The sequence below is a fragment of the Cucumis melo genome, chromosome 6 (assembly GCF_025177605.1).
Source record: "Cucumis melo cultivar AY chromosome 6, USDA_Cmelo_AY_1.0, whole genome shotgun sequence".
Lineage (NCBI taxonomy): Eukaryota > Viridiplantae > Streptophyta > Magnoliopsida > Cucurbitales > Cucurbitaceae > Cucumis > Cucumis melo.
This window is the reverse complement of record NC_066862.1, coordinates 36,392,195-36,408,874: the sequence shown is the minus strand read 5'-3', so window position 1 is coordinate 36,408,874 and position 16,680 is coordinate 36,392,195. Positions and strand designations below refer to the sequence as shown.

Genomic DNA, 16,680 nt, shown 5'->3' with positions numbered 1-16,680 from the left:
AGAAATGCTTTTATCATCAAGCTTCCGTTCTTCTTGCATCCGGGACATGTGCATGTGCTATGCAACCAAAAATTCTAAAATGATTCACTGATGGTTTTATTCCACTCCAAGCCTCCTCTGGAATGACATCTTGGACAGCCAAGGTTAGACATCTATTCAAGACATGAATAGTCCAATTTATTGCCTCCGGCCAAAAAGTTTTGGGTATCTTCTTCTCTGGCAACATTGAACGAGCCATGTTCATTATAGTTCTATTTTTTCTTTCTGCGACCCCATTTTGTTGCGGAGTATAAGCGACCGTTAGTTGCCTTTTGATCCCACTTTGTTTGCAAAAGTCACTGAACTCAATTGAATTAAATTCTCCCCCTCTATCAGAGCGTAAACATTTAATAGGCAACTCAATTTCTTTTTCGACCATAGACTTGAAATATTTGAAAGAATTAAAAGATTTTGACTTTTCCACCAAAAAGTAAACCCATGCTTTTCTACTGTAATCATCAATAAATAGCAAAATGTACCTCTTATTGCTATTGGAAGTAGGAGTGATTGGGCCACAAATATCTGCATGAATAAGTTCTAATCTTTGTCTAGCTCTTCAAGTGCTCCTCTTTGGAAATGGGTCTCGATGTTGTTTCCCTTTGATACAATCAATGCATGTAGCATTTGAGACTACAAGTTGAGGAAGCCCATATACCATTTTTCTGTATAGTAATGTTCTCAAACCTTTGTTGCTCAAATGCCCATATTGTTGATGCCAAAGATGAGATAAGTTATCAGTTTTTATTTGAAGGCACTGATCAAGTTGTGTTCGAGAAGATATTTGAGTTTAAGCTTGCAAAGTAAGCATCCTATTGTTGCTAATCTTGATCTGAATAATCAAACCCTTCTTTGGATGAAATATTTTGCACTTTCCTCCCTTGATAAAAATCGACATTCCTTTTTCTTGCAACTGTCCTATGCTCAATAAGTTGCTACTTAAATCTGGAATGTAATATACCTCAGCAACAACGTGATTAACTCCATTTATGAGCAACTTTACATTTCCTTTAACCATTACATTCATTCTAGTGTTGTTTCACAATTTTATTGAATGTCGAAAATCTTCATTGAGATCACTAAACATTGATCGATCACCACACGTATGATTTGAATCAAGAAACCATGTATCTTCTCTTTGAACTCCATGTTTTTCCTCATAAGACATCAAAAGCATTTCTTCTTCCTCATCAAATTCAACATAGTTTGCTTCTTTGTTTTCAGAACATTCATATTGAAAATGTCCAAATTTTTGGCATCGATAACACTACACATTGGCTTTGTTGAAAGTTCCCTGACCTCTTCCTCTTCCTCTTCCTTTTCCTCTTCCTCTGTAGCTGATACTACCACGACCTCTTCCTTCATCATTTGTTACTTTCAAGGCTTGCTCCTCTCCACCTTGTCGTTGAAACTTTTGTTCATGTACTATTAAAGAACTTTGTAATTAATCAATAGTGAGAGTGTTGGTATCTTTTGACTCTTCAATAGAACAAACAATATAATTAAAGTTGTCAGTCAAGGAGCGTAGGATTTTTTCAACTACTTTTACATCTTGCATATCTTCACCATAAATTTGCAACTTATTTTCCACAGTCATGACTCTGGAGAAGTACTCTGTCACCCTTTCACCAGACTTCATCTCAAGAATTTCAAATTCTTTACGAAGAGCTTAAAGATAAGACTGCTTGACTCTTGCATTTCCTTAATACTTTTTCTTTATAGCATCTCATATTTCTTTTGCAGTATTTTTCTTGAGAATGGTTTCCAGAATTGTGCGATCAATGGCTTGGAAAAGATAATTTTTCACTTTCAAGTCCTTCAGCTTCATTTCATCATTTTTCTTCTGTTGAGCATCCGTCTGCAATGACCTGCTAGCTGGTTCAACATATCCAGGTTCTACCAACTCCCAATATTTCTTGGATCGAAGAAAGTTTTTAATCAACATGCTCCAGTGATCATAGTGACCATCAAAGCGTGGAATGGCTGGTTGTATAAAATTTCCTTCATTCTTTTCCGTAGTCATTTTTCTTTTACTGCTGCAAAAATCTTAAAGACTGTTGCTCCAAACAATACCCAACCTGGCTCTGATACCACAATCTTGAGATTGAAAGTAAACAAAAACAATTTGCACTTTCACTACATTACTATTACTCATCAAAACAGGTAAATAAGTGAACAAAAATAATCTAAAAATAGAAACCCACTTTAGCTACAAACCAGCAAGTGGAAACAGAAAAATGAAATCAAACTGCAATATCCCTAAATAATAGGAATTATTCTAACTAAACAAAGAAAAACCCTTTCATTTCCATCTATGCCTAATATAAAAAAAAATATATGTGCAGCCCAAAGTTGTGTACCATATAAATATTGAGATTCAATTATATCCAATATCAACAAAATGTATATATCTAAGCTACAATATAAATCTTTTCTTGTCGCAAAATCTTTACTTCTTTCTCAAACGATTGAGCCCTTGCATTTGCGGTTTCCAATCTCTCCTCTAGCTCTTTTATTTCATGTCTCAAAGAAGATACTTTCATATCATAACTCCCAATTTTTGACTCGATAACTTACAGAAGAAACATTTATATTATAAGAATGATATTCTTTTCATCATTGAGATAGAAAGTCATATCCACGTGTTGTGATATAACAGCACATAAAAGTTGAAAATATTGGAAATCACCTTGAAAGATGTAGTAATATACTATGATTGTTTTATTTATTTAATTAAAGATGTAGTAATATACTATGATTGTTTTATTTATTTAATTCTTTCACTGAGGTCCTAAAAGATAGATTTTGAATATCAAACCATCTATTGCACCACGATACTGAGTAAATACAAATTATAAGTAAATGAGTCAAGAAATGACCCACCAACATCTTTAAAGATCTAAGAAGTTTACCTTCTGCTCAAGCCCTAAAGTTGTCAAATACTCCTCAGTTTGGCTTTATTTTTGTTGTCTTGTCATTTAATTCATCTTTCTGCATCGCAGAAAAAACAAACAAACAAGCAAAAAAACAAATATACTTCTCGTTGTAGTAATTTAAGTATTTCCTACATTCACATTATTAATTTAAAGCCTACTCCATGAAAATCACTCCACTTGAAATTGAAAATTTATACATATGTACATATGTACATCTATATGTATGTACATACATGTGCGTATAGATGTATAGATGTACATATGTATATAGTGTGTGTCTATATATATATATATATATATTATTAACTATTAACACACTCAACTATTACCATACAATCTTATTAAAATATTTAAATATTAAAATTTCTTGGTGCTTCTATTATTGGTATATGATCTATATATCTTAACTCAGTGTACATTTTCATTTATTTATTTGTTTATATTTAGATAAGCAAATGTCAAACAATTAAAAAAGAAGTAAGAAATTAAAAAAGAATATATGAGAGAAAAATAAATATATTTTTATGTATAATTGTATAATAAAAATAAAGTATAATTGTATGTTATCGGTTTCTATATGTATATATTAACAAATAAAGATATTTTTGAATTTTTTCTTAAAATACAAATTATTAGCTATTTTAATCCAAAACTATTTAAAAGTTGAAGAATATATACATATTCCTTTTTTTTTTACATGGTGACATCTTTTTTTTATACTTATTCAAAGTTGTCCTCACTTAAATAACATAGATACTTTTAACAAATTTAATTCATGCAAATATCTCAATTTTTATTTCTTATTTTTTAAACAAAATATTATTTTAAATATATGCCTGAAGTGAACCACCAACTAATTTACACATATTTTTTTGATTTTTTTAAAGAATAATAAAGAAAAACATAATATTTACATTTTAGAAAAATTCACAACATACAATTTTGACATAAAATGTAAATAAAATTTAATTTAATTGTAATTAAATATATATGTTTTATGACATTTAAGTAAACAAAGTAATTTGACTTTTTTTTTTTTTTTTTGTAAATGTGAAACAGTTATTCAAAGGGCCAGTTATTCAAAGGGCATTTGGGGGCAAGAACCAACTTACTATAGTTTGGTTATAGTTTGTGTTTGAGGTATAGAGAGTTCTAGATCGGGTTTTAATAGTATATGTTTGTGGTTATAATTTTACAATATTTTTCTTTTTTCAATCATTTAACAAAATTTTAAAATCTTTTATTATAAATCCAAATATTTTATATATCGAGTATGTATCTAGTGTGTATTAAGTGTATCAAATATGTACCAAGTATATATTAAATGTATAGTATCAAGTATATATCATCGGTGTATAAAGTGTATCAAAGTATATGTCAATAATGTATCAAGTGTATATTAGTAGTTTATTGAATGTATTTAGTGTATCAACTGTATTAACTAAGTATCAATAATGTATCAAGTATATCAGATACAATATCAACTGTATTGAGCTGAGTGGGAATATAGAATTGGGCCCTAAATTAATTAAGGATATAACAAAAGTTTAAGAAATTTGCAAATATGGCAAATTTTAACAACAAAGACAAAAATGCCCCTACAGATACACATTAAGCTTCTGGAATATGATTTCAAGCAGACTTCTTCAGTTTTCCTTCCATTTTCTACTTTCTTGTACTTTCTTCGTACTCTGATTTGGTTTTCCGGTGCCAGTACTAGTGCCTTCCACTGCGCTACGTTCTCCACTCCACCTGTACAATCGTTAGTTATTTGCTTTTTGTTTGAAATAGTAAGTTATTTTCGTAAAGTATCTTTGTTTTCGTTTGGTCAAAACCTGTTTGAAGAATATTTTTTTCTTTTTCTATTTGTTTGAAATTGATTTCTTCATTTTCTGTTTGGTTGTGCTCTGTTTTTTAGATTGTGTTTATATCAGCGATGTGTTTCTATCACTGATTGACAGATTTAGAGGATGTTTAACTTCATTATAAGAAACATCAGTTACAATGACATTAAAAAAACGCTATTGTTGATTTTCAATAGCGTTTTCAATAACTCGTGTATCTTGTAAACATTGTGTCGTTTTTCTACTTTTTCAATGTGGAATCCCCTCAAGATAGTGTCTCTTTGGATTCACTATTCATAAACTTTGATAACATATTAGACAAACATAAAGTTTCATCTGAAAATCAATTGACTATAAGAGAAGTAATCTATATATCTTATAACAATTGTGAGGTCTCTCCACCGTTCAACATGAAATCATCCACACATGAACATCAAATAAGTAAACATATTTCAACAAATTAAATATACGTAATTGAAATAGGAAGTGTCGAGATATATCAACCAAACCCCAACAAGAAATAGCAAATTCAATTCAGAGGAATTCACTAGAATTATTCACATTTAAATATCATTTTGTCAAACATGGTTTAAAATGGAAGGCGAGCTAGACAAGGATACACTACTACAAAACTGGTTTTACTTGACGCTTTTATAATTGATATACTTGACTGTTTTTATTAAAACTGTCAAGTAACATAAAAAATCGTCAAGAATACGAAAGAATGAAAAAAACATAATTTTTGTTTTTTTGTTTTAAATACTTGACAGATTAAAAGTGTCAAGATTATTTTTAATACTTTACATTTAAAAAATGTCAAGCAATATATATTTTTCAATATTTCAATTAAAAAATTCCCTCTTTTAATTTTACTTTCCCAAATTTCCTCCATTTTCCCTCAAATTTTGTAAAAAATATTAAACTCTAACTTTTCCCCTTCCCATATTTCTCTTTTAGATCGCAATCCCCACGTCCCTTTCCGTCTGCTCGATCACAAGCCCCTATATCTCCTTCCGTCTGATCGATTTGTTAGCAGCTATGAGGACACTCGAGGGTGGGTTCAATGCTAGGACTTAAAGTGATGGCTTACGATTTACCCCTCGGTCGTCAACTCGGGTAAGCTTTTTCTCCTCTATCCCTGCTTTAGCTCAAGTAGCTTCTAATCTTATGTTCTCTTTGGAAATAAAGAAAGGTTTCGCTAAGAACAGTTTGAAGGTGCCCAACCTTATCCCATGTTTATGTCTCTACATAAAGTTCAAGTGTATTGACAAACTTAGTAAAATAGCCTCGGGATCTTAACTTATTGGTTTTAAGATTATAGCATTCAATAATAAACTTATTGAATCAAATAACAAAGTACGAGTTTTAGGACATAAATTCCAACAAGAACATAGTGGAGTTGGGGGTAGCTTTGATTCATAATTATTGTGAGAAGGATGAAAGATAAACGTATGAAAAGGGCAATGATTGTCAATATGTAGCAAGCAAACTTTTAAATGATAAGGACAACGATGGACCTCTACATATTTTTACAATGGTATGATATTGTCCACTTTAGGCTAACTCTCATGGCTTTATTTTTTATACCACTCAAAACGCCTCATACCAATAGAAATAATTCTTCTCACTGATATACCTATGATATCACTTCTTTCCTTAACCTATGTGAAATTTTGTTCACATTCCCAACTATAAACTTCTCATACAATCAAGTGCACCTAAGTGGTCTAGCAATATACAACCTCCATTCACAACACAGAGGATACAACTAAATGTATGCAAAGCCAAAATTTCATTAAATGAAAATTTTTATAAGAAAATGAAACTTTTACATACTACAATAGCTACTATGCTGATATAAATGTCAATTACGGTTGCCACCATTAACAAACAATCAATTTCTTTATGAAAAATGAAAAATACATGAATCAGATCCTCCTTTTAGCATATTGCTATTGCAAGATTTATTAAGAAAAATAAAATTAAGCTTCAATATAAATCAGATCTTCCTTCGAATCTTCATTTTAGTACATACTTATTCAATTTTAGTTCTATACTTTTTGAATATTTTAAGTTGGTCATTTTCTTAACCTCGATAGTGATGAAGTGACAATTTGATCCAAAGACGTGTATAGATATGTATATACACCACTTAACTATTTCATATTGCCATGATGGTTCCTAACTTTTAATTGGTATATTTGAATATTTGATAAAAACTATTAGTCACCCAATCTGGTACCAAGTTTGAAACAGGTGGCCAAACTTCGATTATTATGAAAACCCAATGTATGCCGTTATAACAAATACAGTGACCAAACATAAATTAAAACATATTGGATTTTTTAAGAGAAAAAAATGTTCAAAGATCGTTTTTGCTATACTTTTTATGAAATGGAAATAAATGCCCAAAGCCGAAGTTGCACAACATAAAAAACATTACCTTTTGGATTTCTTGAATATATATGGTTCAAGGCGAAGAATCAAAGAGAATACAGAAAACAATTATCGGATACGAATAGGGTCGTGGAAGGAATCGACTAAGGTTTCCATCTTCGTATCATTATTAGAAGTATGAAGGAATCAGCTCTTCGAATCCCCAACTTTCTCACTCACCAAAACCTAGTCACCGCCATCTTTCGTTCACTGCCAACTCCTCTCTGACGCGTACCACATCCTCCACTACTTGTCATCTCCATCTCTCTATTCATCTGTCACTATGTAGCTGAAACATCAGCATTTCCTCCATCAGCATTTTAAATCTCCATCATGAAGCTTGTATATTTCGTTCGAGCCATTAAGGTGTTATGCAAGCTTCCTTCTTCGGTGAAGCTCCATTCGCGCCATTCTCTTCTTCGTCTGAGCACTTGCCGATTAGCCATCATTCAAGCAATGCGTCTTCCGCAAGCCAATCTCCCAAGACTCGAGATGCACTTATGGAGGGTGGGGGTGTGAACGTGAAAACAAAAGTGTGAACAAAATGAAAAGAGGCATTTGGGGGAAGCCACGCGGGTTGCTCTAAAAGTTAAATAACCTTTTCCCTCTTATACCACTTTTTTTTCGCGTTTTTTTCTTTTCTTTTTATAGCGTGTTATTAAAAGTTTTGTGTTTGGATGCTATTAAAAGGCATATTTGTTGTAGTACTTGTTTATGTTGGAATGTTTAACATGCTGATCTGTTTTAGGTTTGTGTGTTAGTGTATAGGGTTAGGGTCTGTCAGTGATATATTTGTATCACTGATAGTCTTAATGGATGTTTAGTTTATTTACATTGGGATGTTAGTAGATAATTTAGTTTAATGTATATTTTTATTTGATGTTGTTTATGTTCTATCAGTGATATGTTTCTATTAGCTTGAAGGATGTTTTACTTATTTGTGTTGAATTGTTATTATATGTTTGTATCACTGATAGATTTGGGGAATGGTTAGTTCATTGGGTTGATGTGTTTGTTGTAATTTTAATAGATGGATAAGAAAAAAGATAATGTGGAAAGCGAACCAAATGAAAAAGGTGCAAAAAGAGCCTCAACAAATAAGCTTCATCAAGCAAAAAGAAGATTAAAAAGGAGAAGGTATTCCATTATATATATTGTTTTGTTTCTAAGTTAGTATGTTGCATATTTGTAACAATTATTTTGTTCTAAATAGAGAAAATAATTAATTATTCCCAAAGAAATGTCGAAGTTAACCTTGAGAATCACTGTGTACTGTAATCTACAAACTTCTAACCATATTATTGAAAGTTTATCACCTAGTTGTCTAGACTTGTTTAAAGAAGGACCATTTTGTTGTTTTATGATAGACTTAATGTATATATGTATAAACTCTAATTCAATATTATTTTTTCAGTTTGTTCAAGAAAAGACAAAAGTGAAAATTATGGAAATAACGAAGAATATTGAAAATGCTAGGCCGAAGAGACAACCTAAACAATCAAAGAAAGTGTTGGAAAATGTGAAAGAGCAAAAGAAAGAAAAAGATCAAAAGAATTCAAGAGGCAAGAAGAATGATTCTCCAAAACCAACAAGGCATTCTCCTAGAATAAAGGATCTTGCACCAAGTTTTGATTTGCAAATCTCTCAATTATAAGTAGATGAATATTGTAGTGCAGTAGTTTTATTGATATTTGTAATAGAGTTCACATTGTTTTGATGTACAAATCTCTCAATATTGAGGAGATGGATATTGTAGTGCATTAGTTTTGTGGATGTTTGTGACCGAGTTCACATTGCACGTTCATATGCAGTTAGTTGATTTTACCATATTAATGAAGAAAAATGTTGGATTACAAGTTGAAACATTACAAGTTTTTTGTCTCTATTTGCATCGAGATTAGTATTTATTGAACCATTCCTTTCATCAATTATCTATTCTAGTTCTTTCAATTGTATATTGGTTTCTATCACTGATAGAAACTATTGGTGATGACTACACAATAAAGTCTATCATTGATAGAAACTATCTGTGATAGACTTTATAGTGGATTACTTCATATTACTACTTTACAATAAAGTCACTTTTACTTTTATAATCTTGAGAAACAGGTAGATTATTATTGAAAGGTTTGAGTCAAACAAATAGAAAGTATTTACAGCACACACAAAATAAATGTTCTATATGCCCAAGCTAAAAGATTATTATAAAAAACATAATGTCACATCATTGTAAAAATTGTGGGAATCTGCAATTCATACGATTATGACTAGAATGATGACAATGGCTGCATCTTGAGTGACTTTTCTTCTCGCTAATTGATAGCATTCTTTGTTTTCGTGGTCGTCCTGCTCGACGCTTGAAAGTTGGAGGTAGTATGTTCATGTCAATCCCAATAGACTTCCAATTAGCATGGTTCCCAACCGGACGAACTGATCCAGTATCATCCCACTGTCCACTATGAAACACTACTATTGGAAGCTTAGTCATAATTCCAAATTACTGTAGAATTTTTTTTTTTAAAAAAAAAGAAAACAGTTATCATCCTAATATTACATTGAAGCATTGATAGAAGACAAAGTGTCTATCAGTGATAGACTTGTATCATAGTATATTAGTGATATACTTCTATCAATGATACACTATGTTACAAGTCTATCACTATCATTAATAGACATGCAATTATACAAAGAAGATGAAATCATATTATCAATGTTTAAAAATAATAATAAAAGGAACATGTAATTCTTTTAACCTAAAAATATGAAATAAAAAAAAATCTACAAACATTCAAACCGAAAAATTATTAAAATTAGAGGAAACAACTAAAAACAAAGATTGCAAAGATTCAAACGGAATAACTAAAATAAGAGGAAACAACTAAAATCAAAGATCAAATCTAAGATCTTTAAAAAATATTTGATTACATACCATATGATTTAACGAAAGTAGGAAAAAATCATAGAGAATAAAGGACGACTGGTTGGAGGCGAAAGAAGGTGCGATTGGAGGGAGAAGAAGATGTTCTTAATGTAGGAGAAAATCACAGAGAATATGGAGAAACGATGGTAAAGATGGAGAAGGGCGAAAATCGCGGAGAATATATTGGAGAAGAGAGAAAATCGTGGTGAAGAAGAATGGCGGTGAAAATGGAGAATGAAAAAATCTGCCAATTTCCTTTTTAAAACGAAGGCAATATTGGAATATATTTAAAAAAATAAAAAATTTGCTATATGTACAAATTGTTTATAAATTGACATATACTTAATATTTTATACCAAAAAGGTTATACATTATAAAATCACTTTTTTTTTTGCCATTTTTATAAAATTAAATAAATTTATGCTATGTACCTAATTTTTTAAACTTAATTTGCTAGACAACAAGAAACCATTGATTTTAACTGCAAACACAATTTCCCATATCTTAATAATGTTCTTTTTTTTTTACTAAATTAAAAGAGAATTTGTAATGTATAACCATTTTTGTATAAAATATTAAGGATATGGCAGTTTATTAAACAATTTGCAAATATAGAAAAATTTTTAATTTTTAAAAATATATTCCAATATTACCCTTTTTTAAAAAGAATACTGGCGCGAATTTCTCCTCCTCCATTCCTCTGCGCGATTTTCTCCCTCTCCACGATTTTCTCCCTTCTTCATCTTTACCATTGTCCACGTTAAGAACGCCTTCTTCCGCACGACGCCTTCTTCCGCCTCCAACCACAACTTCTTCCGCCTCCAACCAGTCGTCATCTTCTTGTCTATTTTCTCTTATTTTCGTTAAATCATCTGGTATGTAATCTTTGATTTTAGTTTCGTTAAATCTCTAGATTCTTTCTTTTTAGTTGTTTATCTTATTTTAGTTTTTCTGTTTGTAATCTTGGATATGACTTCATCTTCTTGCAGAATTACATGCTATCATTTTCTATTAATGATAGTGATAGACTTGTATCCTAGTGTATTAGTGATAGACTGATAGACACTTTGTCTTCTAGCACTAATACACTATTTTTTTTAATTCTGCAGTAATTTGGAATTATGATTAAGCTTCCAATAGTAGTGTTTCATAGTGGACAGTGGGATGATACAAATAGTTACTTGAATTACAAGACTACAGGTGTATTGGTTGATGAGATGATGTCTTTTGAAAATTTTGTGAGTTTGATATTAAGAGAAGTTCGATTTGATGCATCTCCTTCTTCAATACAACTGTCAATCTTATTGGATTATGGTATCACTGATATTCAAACTGTGGTTTAAATTCAAGAAGATAAAGATGTTACTTGGTTTCTAAGTTTAGTTAAAGGGAAAATTACAAGACATCCATTAGTTAGTCATGCTATTGCTCATGTCTCTTATATGGATTTAGAATGGTCTAGTGTTGTTGACAGTGGGATGGATAATTTGTGTTCTTTGCTGCCTTCTTCTTCCATTGATAAAGATTTTTAAATTCTTACGGATATTCATGTTAGTAGCTTGTCTTCTACATTCGATTTGAAAGAAAAGGATATGTTTGCTAGCAAGGAATTACTATCAAAGTCGTTTTACTACATTGCTATAAAGAACAACTTTGAGTTCAAGACTGTGAGATCAAATTCTAAATCTATTGAGTTTAAGTGCTCCCAAGATAATTGTCCATGGTATGTTCGTGCATCTCATTACAAGGGTGGAGAATTATGGCGACTAAGGAAGTATATTGCTAATCACAATTACTCCATAAATGTTATTCAAACTACTCATAAACAAGTATCTTCATCATTGATTAGTGATTGTATTGTAAAAGACTTTAGTTCTTTTGACCGTTCGACTCCAAATGATATTATGATTCACATGCGTACTAAACTTGGTGTAAATGTTAGCTACTATAAAGCGTGGAGGGCTAAGGAACTTCTTATGAATTCTTTGAATGGTGAAGCAAAAGAATCTTATGCCTTGATTCCAAACTTTTGTATGAAACTAAAAGAAATCAACCCAGGTATGTTTTTATTCTTACAATTTATATATCATCAATCAAGTTTTTAATGATATGGTCTATCACTGACAAGTTCTATTAGTGATAGGCCTTATAGTAAATGAGCATATCATTAGACGACTGGTGTTATGGTGGTTTACTATAGGGTCTATCAATGATAAACCATATCAGTGACAGACCTATAGTAAAACTGATACAGATGGACATTTTAATAATATTTTTTATTTCAGGTTCATTCACTGCTTATGAAACTGATACAGAGGGACATTTTAAGTACTGTTTTATGGCTATTGGAGCATGCATTGAAGGATGGAAATATTTTCAGCCCAATATATCAGTTGACGATACATTTTTGAAATCTAAATATGGTGGAACTCTTTTGACAGCCTCAACAATTAATGGTAAAAATCAAATTTTTCCATTGACCTTTAGTACTGTAGATTCTGAAAATGATGCATCCTGGAGATGGTTTTTTGAGAATATAAAGAATAGTTTAGGGGCTCGGGAAGATTTAGTTGTAATATCTTATCGACATTTAAGTATCTCAAAAAGTGTTCATAATGTTTTTCCAAATGCTGAATATTGCGTTTGTTTGCAACACATTCTAAAAAGTTTGAAGTTGATATATAAGGACCCTATAATTGATAAGCTTTTCTTTAGATGTGGAAAAGCATATACAGTTGTTGATTTTGAGACTAATATGAGATGGATGGAGTCTATGTATCCTAGTATACGAGACTATCTTAGTAAGGTTAGTTTTGAAAAGTGGGCTCGAGCATACTGTACAAGGAAAAGATATCAAATGATGACTACAAACATTTCAGAAAGCTTAAATGCAGTTCTAAAAAAATCTAGAGATTTGCCTGTTGCAGCATTCCTCGATTCTATCAGACAAATACTTCAAAATTGGTTTTATGATCGAAGAAAAGTTGCATGTTGTATGAGAACTGTTTTAACTAGTTGGACTGAAGGAGAATTACGAATTCAACATCAAAACTCAAGAAGCTTCATAGTAAGTTTTTGTGTTTCACCGTTGGTTCTAGCCGCCGTCGCGTCTCCACTCGCAGCCACAGCTCCCTTGCCAAACCATGACCATCATCGGGTTTTGTCTGCATGCCAGATCTGTGTTCCTCCATCCCGTTTGTGCTCTCCATTCGATGAGCCCTAAAATCGTCTCTGGCTTGGTGAAAGTTTTGTGGTCAGGACAAAATTGTAAGTTTTGTAGTTATTTTCCTTAGCCATTTTACGTGTACACATTGGAATAATATGTTGGATTAATTAGTTAAGTTACTACTGAATTCTTGAAGGTGTTGGAGTTGAATTCTTGGATTATACAGCGGATTTGGTTGGAGTTCGATTCTCCATTTTGCTTGGGTAAGTTGTAGAAATTGGAATTAGGTGTTTTGGTTGAGTGACTTCACTTATTATAGTATTTGAACCCTTATATTTACATTTAGGTGGATTCATTGGACTTCGATTTAAGCAAGGATTTTTAGCTCTCTCGAGGTAAGGGATTTCTACTACTATAGTCAATTTAGAAATGAAACATATTGGCCGATATGAATGTTATAAAATAATGAATGTACTAGTTTGACTGTTATGTATGGATAGAAACCATTGTTAGTTTACACTTTTGATTGAGTATAGACGACTTGACTGTTATATGTAACTTAGATATAATGATGAATCGTGCTATTAATTGAATATAGAGGATGATGATTTGATTGTCATGTGTAGTTTGGATATTGATGGGTTATGCTATTGACAGAGTATAGACGACTTGACTGTTATATGTAGTTTATACATATTGATGGGTTATGCTGTTGACTGAATGTAGATGCTTTAATTGTCAGGAGTAGTTGCACATTGATGGTTTGTACTATGGATTGGAGTTAGATGGTGTGACTATGATGTATAGTTTAGATATATATACTGTAGAACGGTATTGTTGTTTGAACTTAGATTTTTTGACTGGTTATGCATAGAGACTGAACTGTTAGTTTGCTTTATGTTTTGAAGTGTCGGTCACGATGTCCAATGGGATCACTACATGTTGTGTATCTTTTGGAATCACTAGATTGTTGTGTATCCTTCGAGGTTACTAGACTGATATGCCTATTCGACGAGATCACTAGACTAATATGCACATCAGACGGGATCACTAAACTGATATGTGCATCCAACGAGATCACTAGACTAATATGTGCATCCCACGGGATCATTAAATTGATGTGTGTATCCTATAGGATCACTAGACTGTTATGTACAGAGTAACCCTAATAGAAACCTAACTGTTCTTACCCTTAACGGGACTAGCGGTGGGCCTCTTACTGGATATATCTTATATTCATCCTTTTATGTTTAACTTTTTCAGGAAAAGGTAACGCGAGAGGTAGACCGGCAAAGAGAAAGAAGGATTCGTGAACGCCACATGGGAACGTCTATTTTAAATGCTTCCACTAAATGTTTTCTTTTTCTTCTTTTGTTTTGAGGATTGAAAATGAGTCAGGTTTAGGACATTTATTTGTTTTGCTTTGTTTTTTTTATGATTTCCTAGACGATGTTGTGAACATTTGAAATTGTTTAAAATAGGACTTGAAGACAACTTTCTTTATTTTTGGATGTTTATTGAATTTAAACAGAATTTATGAAATTATTTTATGTTTTGATGGAGTGTCTAAGTAGTAAAGTAATGACCTCAACTTTTACAACACAAACGGGACGAAAACGACAAAGGGTTACTGCCAACGCACAGTTCGCTAACATGGCCAACACGTTGGTAATGATGAACTACCAATGTTCGGTAATAGCGTCGCAAACAGCGTACTGTCGGCGTCGTTAAGTACATTGGCATACATGAAACACCGATGCGACATCGGTAGACCTTTTGACAACACTGCATCGGCAGAACCACCATTCACGACGCATAAGGTGCGTCACGAAAACCTTATTATAACTTTTTAAATTTTTAATTATTTAATTTTAATTTTTTTTTTGTATGGAAATTGAATTCAATTTAAATAAATTCAAATACTAAAAACAATGAATATAAATTAAATAAAATACGAAATGAAATTTATAATAAAGTTAATTCAAATAAAACAAAAAATACATGTTTGTAGTTTAGAAATAACATGAATAATGAAAACGGAAAACTAAAAACTAAAAACTAAACAAGTAATTTAAGCATCGGTCAGAAAGTTTTCCATGCCTTTTGTAGCCATCCAATTTTGTCCAACCTTATTTAAAACTAATTTAATTGCTAGAGTATTTTTTTTACCTTAATTTGGCTATTCTAAAATTTTGTGATTAACCAAATTTTATTAAAAAAATAGTGTTATTCAATTATTTTTAATGTTTTGTGGCTAGTTTGCTTAGAGTAACTAAATCAATTAGTTAGTCTAACTAAGACAGGTGGAGAAATACCAAATATCGTAACTTTTTTAATTTGATTTTGGTTATTAATGGCTCCATACCATTTTGATATGAATGCTAAAGTTAGTATTATTTTCAAATTAAAAAAAAAAAAAAAGAAAATTAGCCATTTTGAACTTTTAGCCATTTGAGGAAGCATTTTTGGCAATAAATAATCCCTTCTTCTTCATCCATGAAAAACAAAAACATAAAGAAAAGGCCACACAAAACACCCTATAAATTTTTACAACCTTCGCATCCTCTCTTCTTCATCTAAATCTTTAACTTCTATGGCCTCTACTTTTCTTTTAACCTTCATATCTTCCTAAACAAAACCAAAAGATCTATAACATCAATTTTATATTATCTTCTAGCAACTCCCTAAATCTTCATCTTTCTCTCTATAATGCAAAGAATCTAACACACAAAAAACTCTAACTTAGTTGAAGGTATATGGTAGGGCTTTGGTCTCAATGATCCACACTTCAAACAACGAGTTTAGTGGGTTGGATTTCAATATTTTTTAAATTCATGTTCTTATTATTTTGTTTATTTTCCTTTAAAGTTCTTTATTTTTCATTATTCTTACTATTTTCATTATTTTGTTTATCTTTCTTCAAGCTTCCATAAAAAATGTTAAAAAAAAAAGAATAAATGATTAAATATTTAATTATTATTCTTGTTCTCATTTCTTTCTTTGTTTTACTTTCTCTTATAATTATTTATTTATTATTTTATGAGCTTCTCTTTTATAGTTTTTATTTATTTATTACATAATTTCTTTATACTTTGTTGCTATCTCTTTTTATTTATTTATTATTTTATGAGCTCTTCTTTTATATTTTTTATTTTATTTATTACATATTTCTTTATACTTTATTGTTATCTCCTTTTATTTATTATTATGTTCTTTCCTTTATTAATTTATTCTTAAATTTTATTCTCTTTTTATTTATTATTATGTCCTTTTCTTTATTAATTTATTTTTAAGTTTTATTCTCTATATATTGGATCTTTACTTATGTATATATATTTAACA

The 16,680-nt window shown here is 30.9% G+C and overlaps 1 protein-coding gene across 1 annotated transcript; it reads left to right on the top strand.

Annotated features, from left to right (window-relative positions):
* The first annotated feature begins 11,764 nt into the window (after positions 1-11,764).
* LOC127149765 (uncharacterized) lies at positions 11,765-13,709 on the top strand. The gene is made up of 5 exons (XM_051085636.1): positions 11,765-12,230; positions 12,458-12,978; positions 13,271-13,439; positions 13,535-13,601; positions 13,685-13,709. Exons 1-5 carry the CDS (start codon positions 11,765-11,767, stop codon positions 13,707-13,709), a joined length of 1,248 nt encoding a protein of 415 aa, XP_050941593.1.
* Positions 13,710-16,680: the final 2,971 nt, after the last annotated feature.